General features: G+C 38.8%; 1 protein-coding gene across 2 annotated transcripts in view; it reads right to left on the bottom strand.

Moving 5' to 3' along the window:
• The window catches only part of mcama (melanoma cell adhesion molecule a), a 59,389-nt gene extending 51,284 nt beyond the window's left edge, over positions 1 to 8,105 (bottom strand). For both annotated transcript variants that reach the window (XM_080867000.1, XM_080867001.1), the window contains exon 1: positions 7,948 to 8,105. In XM_080867000.1, coding sequence (XP_080723126.1) covers positions 7,948 to 8,011 — 64 coding nt within the window. In that variant the 5' untranslated portion in view covers positions 8,012 to 8,105. The remainder of the gene's footprint in view (positions 1 to 7,947) is intronic.
• Positions 8,106 to 24,792: the final 16,687 nt, after the last annotated feature.

Genomic DNA, 24,792 nt, shown 5'->3' with positions numbered 1-24,792 from the left:
TGTTATTTTATAATTACAACTAATTCTACTAACAGTATGCAGTATCTATGATTATCAAATCCTGAGGATTCTACATAACATACATAATTATAGAAGACACGGGAGGAGAGTCACAAATAATCATACATTTCTTGGTGAATGGAAATTTTAAGCAAATATTTAGGCTACTGTCAACATTTCAAGCTGCATGTTGTTTCTTTATCATCATTTTCCACTGCAGAAATTCTCAGGCAGTTTAAGATTCCTTTGTGCTCATTCAAACCAAAGAAATTTTCCCCCTGTAGGATGCCTTTCAGCACCGTTTTCAAGGGATAAAAGAAGCAGCTTTTCAGGGCAAGGTGCTTCTGAATGTCTCTGAAAGACTTCTTGCTGGGACTTGACCCTGACTGATTAAACTTGTGACTAGTGTTGTTCTTAATACCATATTTGCAGGGCCCCAGAGAGCCACAAGCAGAAATGTGAACATGTCAAGGTATGGCAAGTTTGTTACTGTGATGTTGTCTCACATTGCCACAGTACACAAATGTTAAAGAAATGGTCTCTGCTATAATTTTTGCTACATTTACAAGTCAGATGCCTACTAAGAGACAAATTTACGAGCAGTAGAAAATGTCGGTATTCTTTTCAGTTCCCCACTGCTGAACAGAAAAGAAGAGAGAGGATGGTGCTTTAAAAAAAAGTCCCCAAAGAGCTATTAAAAATTGTTAAATTGGCAACAGTGAGGTGAAATGAACATGATAACCAATGCTGTGAGTGATAGGGATGTCACACACACAAGCTGAGATGGTAAATACTCCTGGATGAATATCCAAATATGCCGGCAGCATCCCACACGACGGAAGACTACTCCTCCCAAATATCACCAACAACAAAGCACAGTTTGCCAAAGTTAACAAAACAACTAGCAAAGTATAAACCACATCATTGCCCTGTGTTATTATTTTTACTCTTGCAATGCAGTCCAAGCCGCTGCAAAATTATAATGCTACTTTGTGAGTTCTGTGGGTGCTACGCTGCAGTGGACATGAAGGATATAAGGAAATGATTTACAGTGCAAGGACACTGTAACTCTTAAGGTGTAACTCTTATGCTCTAACTTTGCTGACATCATCCGCACAGCCAATCCAGCAGGGTAAAATATACCTCTACTTCACTTCACACTGCTCTTACAGTACTGGATAGAAATAATCAATCCTGTGCGAGCAATGCAGCCAAATCCAATATTTGTGAGTCAAAGAAGTGTGATGAAAAAAGCCCCTGAGCACTCTCTCAACAAGACGAGAAAAACCTGAACCTGCAAGATTCCTGAAAAAAACTGAATTCTGCAATGCCTTTTAAGGGAACAAGTATTAAAAAATGAACTTAATGTGTTTCTGGGGAGATTTTTCATGTTTCTGACACTGTGTGATAACAGTTTAACGCTCTGAAGCAACCGTATGACAAATTCTTTACCTCCTGAATGGACACATATCTTCTTAAGTCTCATGAGTAATTTCCTGCATCCTTCACCCTGACTGAGTCTGCTTAGACAACCGTCTCTAGCTCTTAAAAGAGGTCCTATCTTTTCTGAGGTGATTGTTCGCTTTATGGATTTCTCACTGTGGTGAATGATGTGCTTTGAATAACATACCAGGCGAGGATGTTTTGGGGCAGCTCTGAAGCACCAGAAAGGTAGTCGATACAGGAGAGTCCCTCCCAGAAGGACAGGGATCAAACTACAGAGGCAGCTGTTGGAAATAAAATCCCACTCAAACATCAACCATCCACTACACATGCAAGACAAGGCCCTTGAAAAACCTTTCAATTTAGGCTTAAGGGTGATGTCAGCTCTGCTCCTGCCAGCTAAACAGCTAGGGCTTTGATTTCCCAAAACATGTCTTGGATCTTCAGAGCATGCACTGGCTTCAAACCACAAACTGAAACAACAAACACCAATGAGCGCTCAAGCAAAATGCTTTTTTTTTTTTTTTGTTCCAGTCGATTTGCAGCAGAGAAGCAGCCAGGTTGAGCACCTTTTAAAACAAAAGGTATCAAGCCTGCTGTCTTGGTGTTGGCACACATTCAAAATGAAAAAAAAAAATAGTTATGTTCTCTGGGAAACTATGATACTTAGATCATCTTTGTTCTCCGACAACAAAGGAAAATGCTTGGTTTACTATCATATACAATATCCCCTCATAACTTCTAAAGCTATATCAAGTCAAATTAAACCACTCAGGTTTAAAGAAAGTGCCAGTCTTTCTGTCAAAAATGTCTTAAAAATCCTAACATTTACTAACATTTAAATAGTCTAAATCAAAACATGCAAACCCCATGTCTTAAAAGTCTGGAATAACACACAAGGTATCCTGCAATCTATTTAGAAGCTTTTAAGTTCGAATGATTAGCTAAAGTAATGAAAAAAAGTTAATGCAATTGCTTGTATTTATTTAATTGTCCACTGTGCTGACCTACATGTTAGCCGAATTAGCTTACATATGCCTAACGCTACAGCAAGTCACCATTATAATACTACAGGGATCAAACAGCACACTCTCTTTAATGAAAACAATGAGCCAATACATTAGATTATATGGCTGTCATGCCTAGCTATCACTCAGGCAAATGCACTAATCCCACATGGACAACTGCAGCCAACAGCTGCACACTTCCTGCCACATCCAGACAAGCCCAGCAGCAAAGTGTAGGCATTCCCAGGCATTCAGCCACGGAGACGGATGAAGAGGAGGTCAGGGAGACCAGCCATTATTTACTAGAGAAGACTGACTCACTGGGATACATTATGACTGCTTTTTTATTTTTCTACATGCTGCAAAAAATATTTTCTTAGAAGTCAAAAATAGACCTGCAGATTTACAGCAAATACATTTTTAATAGCATATTTATATCTCTATGAATTTATTTTCATTTTCAAGTATTTTTCAATATGACCTTGGAGTCAACATGAATTTGAATGTCTCAATTACAGGACTGGCTGTTTAATAATTCAACAGTCTGATATATTTAGAATATAAATAAATGTATATAAACCACAATGAATTATAAATAACATTGTAGAGGACTGCATGGTCATCACTTATTGTCTAAAAATGACATTATTATTTTCATAACTCAACAATTTGAGAAATATTTAAAGGCGACATCTTTAGAAAGCTTGATTGATTGGCTTACTGTCCACGGATATTAAAATATGATATATGATGACAACCAGGAAACACTTACATTTCAGGGTTTGAAACTAGAGCTGGTCCAGCAGTTGTGCTAGACAAATTGCCACTGCTATCTATTCATTATATTTCACATAAATAACAAATTACAAAGTCCTTCAGATGTGTATTAATTCTATCAAAAATGCTTAAAGCCAAAAGAATTTAAGAAAGGCTGAATGTGGGTAAGCATATGAAAGGGAAATAAAAGAAACCTTAATGTCATTTAACACTTCAACACACATAACACCAGCAACATGGTATTGTTTTTGATTAAGCATCATACTTGTAGTACTTCAACAGATTTTCTTCCCCAAGTGATGTTAAAACTGATCAAATGATGTCAATACAACCACTTTTTAAACATCAACCCACCCCTATAGTATGCGGCTATCCGATACACCCATACTATAGGGGTATTATCAGGAGTCACTCCCTAACAGGCAGCTGAATTGTTTGGATACTGAATTTTCTTTAGAGCTGGAATGAGCTGCTCTGTAGGAAAACTTTCAAGTTTACCTCCAAGTGAAAAGTGTGTCTAAGGCCAGTAAAACTGGGATTTGGGGCTAACTTTACAACTTTAGCATTTTCTAGAAGGTGCCCTTAATCGTTTTCAACAACAATGCGAGTTCACGGTACAGCTGGGCAGTATATCAATGTTTTTCTTTGCTTTCTTGTTATGTTTCCAAACAGGATATAAGTTGAGACATTACCAATTGTATTGATATAGCTTGCTTTTGACACTTGGTTCGACTTCTTTATGGTCCAACAATAAATAATATCTCCAAGGTTGAAGGCATATGTTTTAACTGCATGGGTGTCCACAGTAGGTGGTGATCTGTGGAAACACTGTACTTAGAAAGAAATTGCTCTTCTTATTAGGGCTGCAAAAAACACTGATTCTCAGATACTGACCACTGGATTAGGTACTCATTTGCATCAGTATTAATAGCAGCAGTCCTGTTTTTATCTCCTCCAGTTGACACATAACTTCATACAGCCCCTCCCCTCACTAGCATCTGCAGTAGTTGACATTCACAACACTTAACAACACTTTAAGAGGAATTTCGAGAAGCCAATAAAGCTCCAGTTGCAACATTAATTGCTTAACAATGAGTCTTAATTACACTATCCGTGGGTCTGTTTGGATCCCAGTGAGGTAAATTTCAGCTTGCGATGGTCTGTGTGGACATCTGTGTACCTACCTGTTTTTTGTGACAGTATGGACTTGTAGAAAATTTGAATTACAATGCGATCCAAGTGACAGACTTCAAAGAAGCGTAACGGGAATGACTACTCATCTGTTGAGTCTCCAGCTGTCCCTGTCTGCAGCAGAGTATAATCAAGGCATTAGCTATTTACTCAATAGCTACAAACCCAGGGAGTCACAAGGTAGTGTACTCTTAGTGCCCATCCCAAGCCTGAAGGTGCATTTATGTAACAGCCACATTAGCTGACTGTTAATTATCATTAAGGTAACAGCCATGGCTAAACTTTGCAGGTGGGATGTGAACGTTATCAGCCCTGCACGTCTGTAACATTATAATAGACGATGTTAATTTACCAGGATAACAGAACTGTTTGGGTCTAAAAATCATTATGTTTCTCCCAACTGAAGCTAAGAAAAGTCTACCAGCAACCAAACAGAAATTGTGGCAGACTACCTTAACAACTGTGTTTCATCAGCAAACAAAGTATGGAGCCAATTCACCAGAAGCACAGCACTACCTCAGAAAACCTAAAAATACTGACTTTTTCGTTGTTAGCAGTCCCCAAGACAAGCTTAAAATATTTGTCATAAATACACTATGCAATTATGTTAAAACCTTTTTTGCATGATAGTGTCATCGCTGTTCTCTCTTTTTTTTAACTGACTCTTCACTTATAACTGATTTTCTGTCATTTTTTACCTCTTGTAGTATCCAAAATAGTGAGGAGGATTGAGGAATTTCCCAGTATCTGTATTATTATGACAACGATACTCCTTAAACACAACAGACTTCTTTGACAAAAATCGCCATTTCACCCTGCAGATCATGAAAGTTGCTGGTCTACCACTGTGTGACCTTTTTTTAACAGGTTAATCCAGTTTTGAACTAACCCTTTCAAAGACCAAAGTCAAATAACAACACAAACAAACTAACCAGTTGATGCAACAGTAAACCAGCACCTCCTATCTTTTAGCAGGTACGCTGAATAACTGACTTTGTCAACAAAGCACACTGTCTTTGGGTGATGTCACAGTTAGCGGTACACTACGATACAGCTGCTCATTTTAACATCACAAAGAAATATTTATTCAGGTAAGTTGCAGCAGTTTCTTACTAAAGTCTGCGGTACTCACATGTTGTTACACTAACATATATTATATAAAAGCATCTGCCAGTTTTCTGAATGCAAGAGGCATTTTACACACAGAAACTCAGAGCGGATCCCTCCGAGCCTCCAAATGCACCGATGGATAAAACCTTGTTTGGTTAGAAATATTTCATAACAGCATTAACTAAAAAGGCCTGTCTGCTTTCCCTACTCTCTGTTCTGTAAATGTCATCGTAAAAGCTCAGCCACTGCTCAGATTTACTGCTCTACCGCCATTCCCGGACCACTTGCCCATTCTTTTAACAGAACGTGATGATCATATTGATGAACATTGGACTCTGAAATCAATAGTGGGTTGTATACAGTGCATCAACAAAGCTTCATGTTTGGGTTTCTTCTCATGCTCAGGATGGGTTCATTTCCATGCAGCAGAAATGCTTTTAGCCACAAATTGTATTCGAGTAAGTGCCCTTCAAGGTCCATTAGGGAGTAGGTCAGTTTTGACAGGGGCTGGTTTAGAAGCTCTTTAGGGGTCCGGGGTCTCTACCAAAGGCTAATGACCTAATCCAAAAACAGACAGCTTTACTTGGTCTCCAGAGGAGGTAGAGGGGAGATGAGGATTAAATAGAGATAACCCAATTAAGACAAGGCTGATGGAGTAAAAAAAACGTGGATTTAAGGAAAAAAAGAGGGATAAGGTCAGGACAAAGTGAGTTGCGAGAGGGCGGATGGTTTGGGTGGGGAAACTGACTTAATGAGTTTTGATTAATGTGTTTTGCAAATATGATTCTAATAAAAATTTAAAGACACCCATATCAGGTCAATAATTTATCTTTCTTCATTTTTCATGTTCATTTAAAAGGATCAGCCACTGTAATGAAAGCAGTACAGCATTTAACAGTCCAATATAAAGTTGAAAGCACACAGCTGTATCGTCGATATACAACACACTCTAGTTGATCACGTCCTTCAAAATGAGAAGGTGCATGGTGCCATTACCCTACACTGGCTAGATAAACAGTAGAGTTGCAGTTAGCTATCCAAAAACTTCAAGTATTTCCCCAGTTAACCTACTACTTCTACAAAATTCCATAAAAAATTAATCATCATAATTTTCCACAGCTCAAGGGAAAAGCTTAAAATAGCTAAAATTGTCAAACAGTACAAAACCCAACAACCCAAAAAGGTTCAAATTGTTTTGAACCTTTAAAAAAAAGTCAAAATATTGAAATTGAAATGTTTCAGTCCACCCACCTTGTTTTTTAATATGTCATGTAACTTAAAGGGGCACAAAAGGAAGAATTTGCAGTTATTACAAAAGCATTCAGTATTGTACTTCTTTGCAGATTGATTATTCAACAAGCCTCAAACCTTAAACTAATGTTTGCTTACCTGTGAATAGCTTTGATGAGCCCCAAGTCCTTAAGGCATACTGCTTTTCTCTGTCTTATTTTGTACTCAGACAGACCAGACAAACAATACACGAGAACCTTTCACTACCGGGAAACTATAGGTATTTTTCTCAATTTGAGCCAATCTGGTCAAGAGAATCAAAGAAAATTGTTCATAGAAGCCCCAACTAAAAAGATCTATAAACAGCTTCTAACCCTCCACAGCTCCCTGAGGCAATGAGTCACGCCTTTGCAAAAATATTCACAAAAGTTAAACTCAGACTGGCTCTTAAAATGACACAAGCTGAGGATATACAGACACTGAAGCAAACAAACAAACACATTGCACTGCTCTGTGCTTATCTATCCCATCCTTTAACTAAAGAAAAACAAAATTCCCCTGCCTTGAAAACCCAACCCTCTTCTAAATTTGGTGCTGTGGTCTACATAAAGTGTTGTGGTTCTTTAGATGTTCACAGCAGTCGCATTAAACCTTTACCAACTTTCTTCGCAGACCGAGAAGAGTTTTATAACACACGAGCTCCTCAGACGCTCGACGCATGCCCGCGTGCACGCGCTTAGCTCTACGGGCTACAGCTACGCATTTGGTGCTTAATTAGTATCAATTACGCAGTAATTAAACACACCTTTAAAGGCGACGTTTCACGAAGACGACAAGCAACTTAAAAAAAATAAAACATGTAAAACGTGTAGAAGTCAACACCAGGAGGTTCATATATTACTATATTAAAATGAGGATGAAAATTCAACACAGAAGCCAAAAGCTTGTTAACGGAATAAGATAATGAACTCCTCAGAAGCACGCGACATAAAAACACGTCAACGTCTCGAGCAAACGAAACAAACGCTCCGAAAATTGTCGCCGCATCCAAGAAGAGACACGCATCCAATTCTCATTCAAACTCTGCACTCCTCCACGAAACTTTATTCTTTGATAAAAACGCGCAAAAAAAGCAAAACCAAAAATAAACCGTGCTCTTTTACTTCTCGATTTTTTTTTTTTAACTTACCGCTCACGTGCAACAGGCAGACCTGAAGAAACAGCAGCAGAAACGCTCTACGAAGGAAAGCCATGTCTTTTGCTGCTTGTCCGTATCCACTCCAAAACAAACTGAAGCCAAGTGGTGCGTCGACGAGAAGTTAGCTGCCCGCTGGAGACGGAGGAGAGAAGAAGAGAGAAGACGGGGGGGAGGGTGGAGGAGAAGAGAGGGGAGGGGAGGGAGTTCAATTAAAGTCTCAGTGCGGCTGGGATCTCGTATTGTGGGGCCTTAACGTGTGTGGCAGAGGCACAGAGCTTATCGGTGTTTTCTTCTGCTGCAAATTCACGCTGCATAGATTCCTTCTTGGTGGAAAGTCCTCAAGGTCACTGTTTAATATGCCCACCTTATCACGCCTCCGCACCTTTGAGGCCAAATCGCATGGCCTGTTGGCTGTATTCAGTTTAACTTTGCGCTAATGCTAGATCAAGGTTAAAAGTTTATTTATACAGGAGTCTGAAATTTAATTTAGGAGCTACCGGGCTGTAGATTTTTGTAAAATATGCTAATAAGCTGTCCAGATGAGAGTGATGCCACATATCTAGAGCCAGCAGGCAGTTAGCCTCGTTTAGTATAAATTCTGAATGACAGCTTAACAAAAATATGCCTACCAGCATTTATGAAGCTTACCAATTAAGATTATATATCTTGTTTAATAGCCTACATACAGGAAATACGTGTAAAGGGGGAATAAAATGCTCTCATATGAACTAGATTACACTATATCTTAGCCTCTGACTTATCACATTATGTGCAGATTGTAAAATTAAAATAAGCTGACGTGTATTAATTAAAAAGCTTTATAGATGGAGGTTTGTTTGGTTTTTTCTGTTGTGTTTTCTGATGGTTAAGACTGCTGAGATGAGTGTGCCAAACTTAAGACTACTGAGAGGCCAGCGAAGCCTGTTTTTAAGCCGGACAGTGATTTTAAAAAATATTCAGGGTTAGAGGAAAACCTCAACCCTTGACTTGTGCATCTGAAGAACCAGATGGCTCTGTTAAGATGTGGAGGACATTTGGCTGGTATGGTTTGGCTCCCTTTGCCTTTTCAAGGAAGAAGTGCCACTCCAAATAAAAACAAAGCTGTTTTACTCTGCAAGGGGAAATCTTTTTATTGTAATTAGAGATACAGTGCCCACAGGAAGGATGAGGATTTTCACAGTCACCAGAGTTCAAATTATCAACACACTTATGGGAGATTACAGTTTAGACAGCACTATCCACCTACACGGTTGGCAGCAGACCTTATGAACTGGATGTGCAATCAACTTTGACAAGGACATTTGCCTCTAGTCACCTTGCTTTTCAAAATATAAACAACAACACAAAAAGTGCATATTTACAATAATATATGCATAGGACACTCACAGAGAAATGCCTTCACAGTTAAAAAAAATGTCAAAATATTTGTCTTAGATTGAAGATACAACACAGAATGCAAAGAAGACAAACAGGAGATAAAATTTCTTTAAGTGCAGAAGTTTTGTGTAATTATATTATGCCTTTCTTTAACTGAAATATTCAGAAGATTCATCAGAATATTGTTCTGTATTCCTCAACTATCTCATCTGAACATACTTCCCTTCTTTCAAGCTCCCCAACTCCTCAGATATTTCAGACCTGATTCGTAACTACAAGACATCTACTTGTAACCTGGACCCTCATCTAGTCCTCTTTAGAAGTTGCCTCCTCTCTCTGGTCCCTCTCATCTCTGTCAAAACTGCTGCAATAAACCGGATTCTGAAAAAAAAAAAAAACTGGTGCTGATCCTACCAACTTCCTTTCTAATCAACTTTTCATTTCCAAAATTCTTTTTGCTATTCAACTTCATTCACTTTTATCTCATAACATGTTGTGTGAACAATTTCAGTCTGGTTTTTGCTTTGTTCATAATTCAGTGACTGCACTTACAAAAATTACCAATTACATGGCAGCAGATTTCAGTTTATTCAGTCTATTCTCATCCTTCTTGACTTCAGTGCAGCCTTTGACACTATCAGTCATATCACCCTTCTCAAAAGATTATCTTCCATTGGTATCACTCACACTCTACGTGACTGGTTTAAATCCTACCTATTTGGGTCATAAATATTGATTAACCACCACCTTTGGAAATTCAGGGCTTTGTCCTGGGCCCCTTCCTTTTTATCGTTTATCTTCTTCCCCTTGGCAATATCTTCCATAAATACAACATCAATTTCCGCTCCTGTGCAGATGACACCCAGCTCTACCTCAGTACCAGACTTACATCCACTTTGCCTCCACACTCTCTCATCAACAACATATCTGAAGTAAAATCTCAGTCATCTTCAAAAAAATTTCAAATTAAACACTGACAAAACTGAGGTTCTCCTCATTGGTTTCAGCAGTATCCAAAATTGACCGTTTTTCCTTAGTCATTAAGAATTCCTCTGTGTTCCTCTCCTCACAGGTTAAGAGTGTGAGTGCCATTGTCGACAGTAATTATATTACCTGGTCGGCATATTTGTATCTATGTAACATCAGCCACCTTCACCCCTCCCTCCCTCCCTCCCCATACTACTTCTATCATTGTTACTTTTCGCCTGGATTACTACAGTTCCCTCTTCTTTGGCCTTACTCACAAATCCCTTCATAAGATTCAGCTGGTCCAGAATTCAGCTGCCCGTATTATCACTAGAACCACTCTACACGCCACATCACTCCTGTTCCGGCTTCACTGGCTCCCACTGAAATTCCACATCAACTTCAAAATTCTCCTACTGGTATTCAAGGCCATCACCCCTCCATATCTGTCTGACCTTCTCCATGTTGTCACTTCCTCTTGTACTCTAAGATCTTCTTCCTTCCTACACCTGACTGTTCCCTCTGCTTGTCTCACAATCAAGGGGTTCAGAGCTTTTAGTTGCCCCGCTCCCCGGCTTATTTTCCAATATCAGATATATTGATTAACCGCCACCTTTGGAATTTCAACTTTAAAGCCCATCTGTTTAAAATGGCTTTTTACCTGTGATCACATTTCCACTTATAGTTTTTATTTGTTTTTCTGCACAAAGCCATCCATTTAGTGTCCTCTTTAGTCATGCTGCCCACCACAATTTTAGAAGAAGCACTGTAAACTACTAAACTGCAATAACTTAGCCCTTAAATTTCAAACTTAACACTCTGAGTGTTTAAGTTTTTCATTGCCGAACTGCATGAATTAGTGTAATTTATAGTCAAAGTGTATCAGAAGAATTCATCTGAGGATGACAGTGACCTCACTGGGCTGGCCTGGACTCCCGAGGCCCATCCATAACCCTGGCATTGTCCACTTCCATCATTAGAACATCCAATGGGGAAATGTATTCTGAAGGAACAATCTTCCAGATTGTTCCAGCACACCACTATTTGTTTTGGCAAATAGTAGCTCAGCACCTTGCAAAGACACTTTATTTTCTCTAACTTGTCATCACTATACACCATTTATAACACGGATGAAAGATACAAATTGTCACTCTTAGATACAGTAAAAAGGATATGGAGCAAACTATGTTTAGGAAGGTACGAAGCCAACATAGACATAAGCTCTTCTGGGCTCTCACATGTTTTGAATGGCCTCGGTTCATTAATGAACTATGTTACTTTTTCCTCTGTTTGAAATCTTTGACCTAAACTAAATTTGCCTACACTGGGAGGGACCTCTTCCACAGTACATGGAAACATCTGATTTACATTCTATCAGTAAAGCAAATTTGAAGGTTCAAACCACCTTGTGGTGCAGTTTGAATTCAATGATGTGTTGTTTTCACCTCAGATAGATAAAAGTGTTAACACTAGACTGTGATTTCAGAGACAGACACTTAGTGTTTGCTTGCTTGTTACTGATGTCCGAGGCAGCAGCTAGTTGAAAACCCCTATCTTCTTTAATCTCTGAGTTACTCATGCAGCAGCTGCTAATGTAAAACTGCAATTCTGGAACCAGCTTTTACGACTTTACTACTAAAAAACAGTCCCTTTAAATCAAAAGCTTTTCAAGGTTATTCCAGTTATCCACTGCTGAGTAGAATATATGCTCATAATTAGTCAAAGACACAGTGAATTTACTGATTATTGCATCTATGCATGGTTGTCAGACACCTGTCTAGGTATGTAGTCTTTTTCACCTGTTTGTCTTTTGTCTTCAGACGGAGGGACATGTGGGTCTACCTTACTCAAGTCTTAGAACTTTGGAGTTTTGTCCAAAAATCACATAACCCATAAAAGGGGGTTAATACTAAGACACCTGGTAAAAAAGACTTTTCTATCTTTATGTCAAACAGTTTTGCTCATATGTCTTCCTCACCTTGAATTATTGAATGAATCCTGTATTTAAATATTTTTTGCTTGATGGAGGTTAACAAATGTATCATCACTCTAAGTTTCATCAACATATATTTAGTTTTGCGAGTTTCAGTGTGCAAACTGAGCAAAGTTTAGACACACTGGACTGCTTCCAATACAGCAGCTCCCAGTGTTTTTAATCGCTGCATGTGGGGTCACCTTGGCTAACAGCTGCAGCAGAAAAGTTTCCTGGAGTTGGTCACCCAGTTGTTCGACCCCCATCATAAGTGAAATTACAGCTATGGGCACGATGCAGGCATTAGGCCTGGAAACAAAAGCCACTTTGCACAAAACACTTAAAAACCCTATAGGTAAAACAGAAAGAGCTTCCAAGCATGCCAGTGATCGGCGCACTCTTTCTACCTCAGTCTGACCTAATTAACTATGTTACTGATAAATTCCACCTTCCTTTAAGGTATAAAACCTTGCAGCAGCATTGTAGCCGAAAACTTTGAATGAATTCTTTAATAATTTGCCATACTTACATACAAGATTCCTAACACTAAACAATGTTTTGCTTTATTTACATGGATTTGGCTGCTGTATGGAGTGCTGTGGGAAGGTGTTTGTCTCTTTAAAATCCCTTCAGGCTGTTTCTCTGCATGTTTAGTCAGCAAACTGACTCAACCTACACCTACTTTGCTCACATTTGAGACTTTTATTGTGAAACTGTTACACTATGACTTGTCTGTAGTGATGTTATAGCAATAATTACAAAAAAATGAATGTTTTGTTGCTTTATATTGATCTATCCAGTCATAAATCATCTGACCATTCAAAACAAATGCAAACAGATGTTCTGCTTCATTTAAGCATGAATTTTACATGTTACACACTTAATTGTATGACTGCATTTTTTAAAATAAACTGGATTAGCTAGACAAGACTGGGAAGGTTTGGACAGGTGCAGAGGAACGTTAACGCTCAGTTCATCACTCTAAGATTTCCTGTTGTAACCTTAGTTGCTGCTGGTTTTTGGTGCCATCCACTTTAATATTCTGAATCATGAATTTAACAGCTGTTTGAAAAAGTACATAGATTAAAAAAAAAAATTATTCAAAAATGTATTCACTAAAATGATTTTTTAGTAGATTTACACCAGTCAGTGCTCACAAACTATCCTATTTTTGGAAGCCACACAAAGGGCAGCCAATCAGAAGAAAGTATTTTGGATACTTTTGGATAGTGCAAGAACAGGGGGGCTGCATTAAAGGTCAGTATATTTGAACTCAAAGAATAAACAATCTAGTCTGACAAACACCTATTTCTTGATTTTGCACTGGGGTTACACTTATATGAGTCATTACTCAGTCAGCGTTGTCAACTCAAAATAAACCTAATGCTTCATGCTGAAAAGGGCATAGCAGCAGCTGCATGCAGTGTAAAAGTGTATATTGCGCCTCACATCAGAAAATATTTGGTTTGAATAGAAGCCAGCTTTTCTGTAGGAAATCTTTCTCACATGTACCTACCCCTTACTCCTGAAATGATTCTCACCAGGCTTCTCTAAAAAGGGAGTTTTTTTCCCCCAACTCTCGGCCCACACATTTTCTCCTTTGTTAATACCAGAGGCTCGGTATCTCTCGTCTTCTTCCACCTCAGTCTGACCTAGTTACCCGCATTACTGATGAATATAAGCTTAGACCTCCCTTTGAGGTAGAAGCCTTGCAAGAGAATTTATTTAATAATTTATCGTACTTTGAGATGCATGAGAGTTGCTTCAAAACACTGTATTCAGATAGAAAGTGAAATAAATGTTTTGCTTTATTTGCATGAATTTGACTGCAGATGGCTTCAAAACCAGCCAGTCACGCCATGTCTTTCCTTTATATCCCTGCAGGCTGTGTCTCTTTATGTTTAGTCAGCACTTACCCAACCTGCATGTGTTTTTCCATCAATTTTAGCTTTGTACCAAATTGTGCTCATATTCAACCGCTTCACATTTTGAGCTGTGATCCAAAATTATGCAAAAGTTTTTACATTTAAAATTTCTAGACTTTTAAATGCTTGTTAGTGCATAACAAAGTGAGATGTCTGAAACCATCAGTTTAACACTGCAGTGTTGGTAAGGAGTAAAACACCTTTACAAACATGGTGACACATACCTTCTCAGACACAATCTGGTGCTGTGTAGTGGTCATCTTAAAAGCCCTGTCTTTTATCACTTACTTTGAATACAGAAATAGCCACAATCAGCGACAGCTGTTGCCATTATCTGTGACATTTCTGGCATCTGATGACTCTATGCAGCACTAAATAGTGTTGTGATTATTGGGCTCACTGATGCAGTTGTCTTAGAGTCATTATTTTAAATTTTCGCATTGTCCAACAACAGAAAAAAATGTCTGGAGAACTAAATTGTGATGTTTACATAGTTTGTATTGCTATACTTGCAGCTTTTCTTTTGCAGAAATAAAGTGATTGGAAGGGGAACAGAGCAGAGGCTAAAGGGGTGCCTGCTCCACTTGGTACCAGATATAAAATATATATAAACTTTTTGCCAGCACATCTGTGTAAATCCAGTGGGAAGAAGGAGGATGTAATGGTTTTCCCCATGAATGTTTTGGAGACCTTCAGCTAGATGATCTGATAACTTTAGTGTAGACACAACAAGCATCATGTACCTGACTCATGCTTTAAAGCATGTGCATTTCCTCATCTTTGCTTTCAAGAAACTATTATTACTCTCTCTTGAAATTACAAATGCAATATTATTATAACTCCTGTTCTGTTAAATGTTAGCTCATTTATGACCATGGCATGCATACAGAATGACATAGTTCCAAAGTTTGAACAAAGTCAGCTTTTTAAAATTAAAACTGTGTTTTGATGTGTTGGTGCTGTGGTTGACGGTTAGTTAAATGTAGCCTTTAAAAAAGAGATACTGTGGTTGCTGTGTGTAAATAGATCTACTTTGTTAAGATTGGGGAATCTTGTTTATGTGCTTAAAAAGAGAAACTATTTGTTTGAGGTCTAGGAATAATTTAACATGTTTAAAGGAACCAGTGTTGGCAGAAAACAGGAAGTAAATGGTGATTACCTGTATGTTAGTATATCAACATATATATCATCTTCCCTTTTCAGAGAATGTGGCTTTATATTAAAGCTTGCTATATCTTTCATTTATCAAAAACAGTGTTAAATCCAGTTGAGCCTCAGTTAAATATCTGCAATGTCCGTTCATGAACTTTCTTCTTCTTCTAATTTAGAGCCCAATTCCCTTTGCTCTGCAGTCATTTTACTATCACTTCTGTTGTCCGGGGAAGGGTGTGTACAGGCATGTGCTACATGTATGACAGATGGTATGGACAGCCCACTTCTTTTCACCTGCCACGAGAGGGGAGCTCCATCAGAAGAGCATAACATGCCTGAGGTTTTTGCTATCCCCTCTAGTTCACAGCCCCCCCTCTGTGCAGGCAGCCCAACAAAGCATGTGCTCTCATAACTCAACTTTGACTGGAGCTCGTGAACTTTTTGCCAGGAGGCAACAAGGAAAGTTAGGCATCTCTGTAAAAGCTTTTTGAAATAATCGAATGCATCTAACCTGCTTTTCAGTCTTCGTTTAATCATTTCTTTGCCTACTCGTGAGACACTTCACTAGTTTTTGAACATAGCTACAACTTAAATCACTGCGAGGAGTAGCAGTAGAAATAGTTTGCATTTTTTTATTAGTAGTATGAGGTGAGATGTGTAGAATCAATCAAAAATATACAGAAAACAGAGCCTCTGTCCAGCCAGACTCCAGCTTGGTGCAGAAAAGCCACACACGAAGGCTGCCACAGAGATTAAACATCCGTCTCCAGTATCAGATTTCTCAGTATCTCTGCCTGAGTTATCAACCAAACCAGGACTGGAGAGCCATGAGGAAAACACCAGCCAGAAAGAAAGAGAGAGATTAAACTGAGAAGTAATTCTGACAAGCTTGAGGCAGTCTAAGGCATCTTAAAAATCAATAAACAACCATGAAATGTATGATTGATCAGTTAACAGTAAGGTAGTGGTGTCATTAATGGTTTATACTTGTATTACTATACTTATAGTGAAGAATAGCCAGAGAAACTATTGATGATTACATGCCTAATAAAGTGCTGATGTTATAAGTGTCTTCTTGTAAAATCAGAAAGTGAAAGGATTTTGAAAAACAACCAGAGAGGGTCAGTGTCTGCTGGTGACTGGGAAAAAAAGAATGTATACAAAGGTTTTAGTGAAATTAAACATGGTAACTAATTTGATTATTTACCCATAATGTGTGTCATCACACCATCTATTACCCCACTTGACCTGATAGGTAACTGGGGTAAGCTTATGCAGGATGTTCAGCTACGACTGGCAAAAATGGTTTAGAAACATTCGGACTTTATAAAGTTTACTGCTGCCTTGGGCTTCTGCATCACTTTAAATCAGGATTCTGAATCTATGCAGAGCTCTCAGCCGTGTTACACGGTCAACAATGACTGAGTTTCAACTGATTTTGGATTTAGTCTTCAGCTTTCAGAGAATAGTAGCCTGAGTGGGCTGCTAATGCTACCAATTACTGCATGCATTAAGTAAAGTAAAATTACATTAAAGGTTTTAGTAGCATTATTGTATTTGAGTTAAAGGCGTCTTTATGGTACCCGTATTCTCTCTTCACTGACGTAAAGGTGTGTGCCTAAATCAAGCCCATTAGATGAAAGCTGTTGTTGCTTTGTCTAGACTCTGAAAGTAACAATCCCTCACCAGTAAAAGTTCATTTACAGCATAAAACTATCCATCAATTAAGAACTATTTCAATTTTTGCCATTAGGCAAAGAGATTTCATAGTTTTCTTGGGGTTGGCCGGTATGGGTGTTGTTGAAAAACTAGCAGTGAATGGTTTGGGAAGTAAGACCACAGCTAGACATATCACCTTGACCTCAGGCTTTTAGTAAAAATAATTAGAGTCTTGCTGTGGACAGATCATTAGCCAGGCTAACATATCAGTTTACTGCGATGACTGAACTAGGCTCCTGAGTGGAGTTGCCAAAGTATCAGCGTTGCCAGATTGTAGTCAGTAACTAAAGTGCACATTCCTGAGACAGGATTTTGATTCAACACGCGCGGCACTAAAGTGAGAGAAAAGGACTGGAGTCAGAGAGACCGGGGTGGGTTGATAATACACTAAAAAATCTATATTCATCTCTTTAGTTCTTGGTTCACAGACATAAGTGGAGGGCCACACAAACATCCCTCACCCATAGAAATGAAGTCTGTTTTATATAACAATGAAAAGAGAGCGAGAGACTTGTGAGAAAAGGTCTTTGAAGTGGGCAGAAATCCCAACCCTGATCGAAAATCCTTCATTTCCCTCCAATAATGGAGCTGGGGGGAGTCAGAAAGAAAGATGATTCCCCTCTGCCAAATCTTTCCTCTGCTGTATTTTAAATCAACTCTTCCTCTCTGTCATATTCCTGCCTCTCACCTTTTTCCATACTTATCTTTATTGCAGTCATCCGTGGCGCCGAGGAGTGGCTGGAAAGCAAGACGGGAGAGGGCGGAGGGAGAAGCCATGTGTCAGCTGTCACCCGTTAGTGTGTGGAACTGAAGATTTAATGTTTGTGTACACATAACCTGCCATGAGACATAAAACTGATATCCCTGTTAATTCGGTAAGGTGAGCTTTTAAATGACAACAAACAAAAAACTGTAAATGTCAAGTTAAATGTTTCATTGTGTTTTTTTTACCGAGCCAACAGAAATCTTTGGCTGTTGGAACCCCAAATATTGTTGCTAAAACAAACACATTTTTATCTTGATAGGACTGTCTGACTCAAGGCTCAGGTGAGAACTTATAGACCTCTAACCGTAAAAGTGTAAACAAGAATCCTAATTTAACCATTTTGTTTTCTAGCCAAACATGTGCCACATATTGAATTCAACATGTTGAAAAAATCTCTGATGTCTTCCAATAACTAAAGAAATGTCAACACAGGCCCTGGTTTCTCATTACTATTAAAGCCAGTTATACTCAGATTGCACATCACTGTGCCATTCTTTGTTTTGAGCTTGTATACAGCAGATAAGGGATGCGGTGGAAGATAAATTATAAGATGGTTTAAAGACTAATGTGCCATGGCTTTTAAGCGCTCCGAGATTTGAATGTACTTTAAAAATTATTGGGTTTAATTTTGAGTATATAAGGTTTAAAATATTTGAAATCCTAAAGATATACTTAGTCAATGGATTAAGATGCGGGGTTGTACTTTGAAAAGAGTATTTTGGTTGTAATGCAAAAGATAATGGTGACATCCATCCATCCTCCTAGCTGCTTATCCATGGGTCATGTGGGGTTTCAGAGCCAACTGTCATAGGGCAAAAGGTGAGATAGCCCTTGGAAATGACTGCAAGTCTAAACAGGGTGATAACAGCTTTGTATTTTCTGTTATTTGGTACTTATATTGATTTAGTTTAATCGATGGTGCAGATTTTTCTGGTTGAACACTGTGTGATACAGCAGGGGATGCTGATAAACATCATCAATTAAGATTGCATGAATTTCTCATTTCAGTCTAATCATTAAATAACTGCCTCCCGAACTTACACGATTAAAACTAGTAAACTAACATAGTAGATTTACAAAATTAAAATTAAAATCATTAACTACGGAAGGACAACACACCCACATGAGACTGGTGAGTTTCTTTATTTAGAGGTTTTGCTACAGCTGAACTGGTTTTCTGCAGATGCAGGGGTCAAACAGGAAGCTGTAAGAGCAGGTAGAGGAAGTACGGTGGATTATTCTGGGTGGGGTTTAAATGCAAGTTTGTTTGGCTGCACTGTAACAGGAGTTATGAGCTCTTCTGCTGCAGTGTTTTGGATTAATAAAAAAAAACGGAAAAAAAACCCAGCTTCTCCAGCTGTGCTTCACTTGTATGAAGAGTCAATGTGGATTTTACTATAATACTAGAAAAGCACTACATAAATGTCAGACCATTTACCAAAACTAACCAACTACCAAAAATAACCAAGCATTCAAAACAGAATAACTAAGCAATTCACTATATATATATCTATATCTATATATCCATATAGATATAGATATATATCTATATCTCTCTATATATGTATATATATGGTAAATATTAAACAGCTCCAATCTCTCGAGCTGTTCCCACGAGATGATAACTGTACACTTTCGTGCACCAACATAAAAACGTAATCACCTAATGGCTTAAAAACTCTTTACAGTAAGAAAGGACATGGTACTTAATCATCATCATCATCATCATCATCATCATCATCATCTTGATGTCCGGAGCCTGGAGTGAGCCTGCACACTGGCTGCTCCGCTCACACAGATTGGGAGCAGAGTGTTTCACCACAGGAGTGCCAGACAAAGTCAAGGGCCGATGGTTTGAGCAGGCAGACACTTACAGAGGAAGGGGTGGGAAAGAAAGGACACCATTCACTAAAGAAAAAAAAAAAAAAAAATGCCAGGGGGCTTTAAGGGCACGCTTCCCTGTTCAAGCAATGGATTGCAAAACCTTGCCTGTGTTGACCAGGGGAAAAAGATTTATGTCTGTGATGTCTGTCTTAAAGAAAATTGCAGCAATCAAACTAACAATCTTCCAAATGGGAACAGGAGGACCGCTGGGCCAGAAACGACATAATTAGACAGAAGATTCTTGTGTGTATTGACTTAACTGCTTAGTATTCAGACTGGAAATCTTGCACTGCACATTGCAGTTTGAGTTTCAAAGCAAAGCTCATCCTGCAGCATCACCCAGGAAGACAGAACGAAAACATTAGGCTGGAGGAGGCAGAAGAAAAGAGTGATGGAAACTGCCAGGCTGGGCATTAAATTATATAACAGATTGTTTATATTTATTGCTATAATGGTCTTTTTGTTCCAGTGTTTCTTCCTTAAGTCGTGTTTGGTTTAGGGTTAAGCTTCTCTGGTTACCAGGTTATCTGTTTATATAATACGTATTGGTAAGCATGCTAAACAAACTAAATACACAGCACATTTCTTGGTAATAGAGGAAAACACAATATTGCACAAAAAGGTTGATCCGAGACTGACTTCTTAACTTGAATTCTTGGTATGTAATGTTCATAATACAAATCAAATAAATGAATAACCCATTGTTTACATTTCTTTCTTTCTTTCTTAAAAAAACAAACATTATTTAACATATCTTGTACGGCACTAGTGCACTGGAAACGCTGAATAAATTGAGCTTACAGTCAGAGCAGATTCTGGATAACACACACACACAAAAGAAAAAAAGAGATCCATGTGCTTTCACCTCCATTAGCTGCGGTGAATTTTGCCCGACCAGAGGCACACTGGAACTATACAGAGACACTACCCAGAATTTCTTATTAGATCATAGCTGGAGCATTGTGTGTTGAGGCGATCTGCGTGAGTGTGTATACGTAGTTGTTTTTTGTTTTTTTTCTAAAGCTGAGGGCATAAATGGGTTAGGGGACCTCATGATGTTTTGGGGGTGGGGCAACTGATTGTACCTCCTGCCATTGCTCAGATCGTGTGACAGGGTTCGCCCTGAAGGAGACTGTCATGTTACCGGTGACCCCGTTAGAAAGATTGTTGCCATGGCCACAAGACGCCTTAATGAACTAATGAATCACTCTGGCACACCTCAGCTCAGACGCATCAGTGTCTCGTTGAGGGCACGGTGGGAGGGAGCGGAGGGGTGCGGTCAGGCCTCAATAAGAGGGTTTGCTTGAAGCAGACTTGGGGACCCAGGTGGCCAATTGTTCGTAAATGTACTGAATCAGAATTTGGTCAGGGGGAGCTCTTAATCATCTGCAGAAAGCACACTTCTCATTCATTCTTCTCTGATTACATTAACAAGGCGTCTAGGAGCATGCCATCTATTTTTTCCTTCACATAATGGAGAGACTGAAACCTCTTTTGTTTGCAGTGAATTACATTATGTAAAAAAACAAGACCGTTTAGTTGTTATATCCCATGATGTCAATCCAGTATTAAGGAAGAGTTTAGCATTTTGGGAAGTAATTGTATGTTTTTTACTTACTAAGTACGAGATGACATTGCTGTGGTATGAGGAGATAATCAGTCAAGTTCAGGATAACGACTTGAATCTGAGGCAGGAAAATCTACCTCACCTTACACCTGGTCTCTATGAATAAAGGGGCAACATCAGGCAGGTGCAGTCACTGTGTATCCTTAAGTTCCGTTATGGCAGTCAGGTTGCCAGGTTTGGCACCAATGGCAACTTTAAACGCTACAACGAATTACTTGGTGGGTGGATAAACTGTTTGTCGGGACACAATTAAATCACACATATCCCTCCCCAAACCACAGATTGCCGTAGAAGTAAACAGAGCTCATACAGCCACATCAAAAGCAGCGGATTAAGGACACATGCCGAGCGCTCGAGTTGGGAAGCCTCTCCTCTGGCTCTGATTACCTTCTTAAAGTATAAGTAATGTTATCCGTCTTAGCAAGACTTCAGAAAAGTTGCCTACAGATGCCGTCGTCATTTGGGTTTTAAATCATGGGGTTTGATGGGAGCTTAGATTGTATATAAACAGTAGATGCAGACACTATGATGTCACTGACTGGCATATGAACTCCAGTCTTGAAGATTCCGCATTTTGGTTGTCGCCATGCTTTTTTTCTTAACCCGACATAATGAGTGAGGGGATGGTCTGACTGAGAAACAGAAGATACTCACACAGTAGCTACTTTCCAGTAAAAAATAGCAACACAGTAAAGTATTTCCTGCTAAATATAAAATAAATATGACCATAATTTACTAAATTTGCTTCATGCCATCTTGAAAAAGACCTGAAACTAGTGACTGAGACCAGAAAATCATTTTTAAAGTCTTTACTGAAGTCGAAAATTAGGGGAGAAGTAAAGTGATTATCTCATAGATTTCAATATAAATGGACTTATTTCTGCAGCCAGTGGTGTCGCCACCTGCTGGCTAACAGAAAGACTGCAATTTTAAGATGCTTCTGCATTGGCTCTTTCATGGCAGCACTTTGAGACAGTTATCCACGCCTTTGTTACCCATATGGAAATGAAATAGTAAAAACTTGCATAAAAAGACTTGCATAAGATGTGGTCAACTTCATATAGTGAATCATGTAAGGCTTATATGATTTACTCATGAAAGTGGCCACTTTCTCATTACTTTCATATAATTAGTAAGTATCCAAAACATACAAGTTTCACTTATATAATTTTTTTAAGGGATCTTATATCTGTTTTCACTCTTGTATGCTTTTCATACAAGTTTCACACAAGCCGCAGCTTGTCTTTTAACCGGCACTCAAAAGTTTGGGCACATTTCCCCTATTTTAGCTTCACTTCACTGGCTGCCCATTCATTTTAGGATTCATTTTAAAATTCTTTTATTTGCTTTTAAAGCCCATGGCCTAGCCCCATCTTATCTCTCTGAGCTGCTACAGCCTTATACACCCACCCACTCTCTCAGGTCAGCTGATCAGCTGCTCCTGAATGTACCCAGGACTGAGCGTAAACTTAGAGGAGATCGTGCTTTTGCTGTAGCAGCTCCAAAACTGTGGAACGATATTCCTTTCGAGATTAGACAGGCTTCTTCTCTACCTATTTTTCAATCACTCCTGAAAACCCACATCTTTACCCTGACCTTTGACACCACGTGAGATGTTGGCTTTTATTTTTAGTTTTATTTTAATTGTTTTTAGTTGACTCTGTGCTGTTTTATCTTGTTTTTCTTAATATAAGGCTGTTTTAATTTTTATGTATTATGTGTTTTATTTAGTTATTTTTGCTGTTTTCTGCTATTCTACTGTTTTTAACTTATTTTCTGTACAGCACTTTGGTCCTGTGCTGGGTATTTTAAAATGCTTTATAAATAAAACTGGATTGGATTGGTGTCACCTTACAGATCCAGAAGAGATGTCCATCTTTTACTAGAAATACAGTTTACATTGAGTTTTTGCAGTGGAGGAATTGAAAAACAGAGCGGCAACAGAGCTGTCTTCTTCAGCGGGTTTAGTGCTGCAGTTCATGTAAACCTAAAGGATTTCTCCCAGATTTATAAATATGTAGTGACTCACACTCACAACAAACTCCTCATCCTGAACACAATAGTTCAAATCCTTCTTAGCATTTCTCCCCCCCAACATTACACGGAGCAGCTCAAATTATATTTGCTCCTGTTGAGTAATCCTGCTGAATTTAATTTACTAAAAAACAAAACAACAACTAAGAAAACAGGGTTTAAATTGATGAATTTGAGCCTTCGGGCAGCTCTGATAACAAGCTTTAACCCCTCCTTGCTCTGCCCTTTTAGCTGTTTACAGCTTTACACAGAAAAAATGGGAGCTTTAATGCACTTTTCTCGGGTATCTCACTGACTGACGCATGCACTTCTAAACCGAAATGAGAAAATGTAAGCAAAGTCTTGAGGAGACCTGGCGACAGACCTCTTAACACTTCACAGGACTAATGGGAGCTTCTATTCCTTGTTTATGTATTGAAGGGCATGTAGAGGGCCAAGACGGGCCCCTTGAAACTGGCCTCCGGTTACTTGAATGACAACCTCAAGTGTGTTTGCTAACACCATTAACCTTAAAACATTAAATTATCTAATCACATAAAAAGTCAAGTGTTTAGTATTCCCAGTGGTGTTATTCCCAGTGCTCAGAAGGGCAGCAGGTCTGTTTTCGGTGCAAAGGGTTAGCAGGTTTTATTCTCATCATCTTTTTAGTAGGCTTGTTTTCTTAGCAGTACTTACATGTAGTTATTTTATGTTCTTTTGATTTGGGTTCCTGTTGCATTTAGATTCTCCTTTTGACCTTTTAATACTGGGTTAGCTGAAAGAGGTCTCCCTGTTATTTTGACTGGTGTCTTAGTTGCGATCCCATTGTTTTTTGCTGGTTTATTGCAGTGTTGTTAAGTGATGTGGCACTGTTTTCTTGCCCCTCCTGTGCACCACAGGCAGCTGTGACACAGCATTCAACTCTATTGTCCGGGGTGGCTTTTTATAGTGTGACGTGTCTTGCAGCTGCCAGCCATTTAGTGTTTGCTTGATGTTTCATTTGTGGAAAGTGAGTAATGCCTGAATTGCAATGTGTAATTTAACATCATTAAATTTGCTTGTGTTCTTTAGATTTACTCAATTTTGCATTCCAAGCATTGGATTTTAAAGACAGTGCCAGACAGTATCGGTGGGTATTGCATGTCTATCAAACAGTTGTCTCACAACATTCAACACCAGCGCAGGGACTGTTGTACAGTTTATATTGCAAAGTGGAAAGTAATGGGCTGGAGGTTGTCTAATTGGTATAGCAGACTCACAGGCTTGCAATTAAAAAGAAAATGCAATTACTGACCTACGTCGTCCTTCCGTAACTATGACTAAATGTTTTTCTTGCTTAAACTTAACCACAGTTTATTTACTGCCTCCACAATCTTCCTGTTAACTCAGCAACAGTGTATACAATAAGACAGAGACAATGTAGAAAGCAGTGCTG

This window comes from Rhamphochromis sp. 'chilingali' (genome assembly GCF_963969265.1).
Source record: "Rhamphochromis sp. 'chilingali' genome assembly, chromosome: 19".
In the NCBI taxonomy this organism is placed as follows: domain Eukaryota; kingdom Metazoa; phylum Chordata; class Actinopteri; order Cichliformes; family Cichlidae; genus Rhamphochromis; species Rhamphochromis sp. 'chilingali'.
Note: the sequence above shows the minus strand (reverse complement) of the source record. Positions and strands in the feature narration are given on the sequence as shown.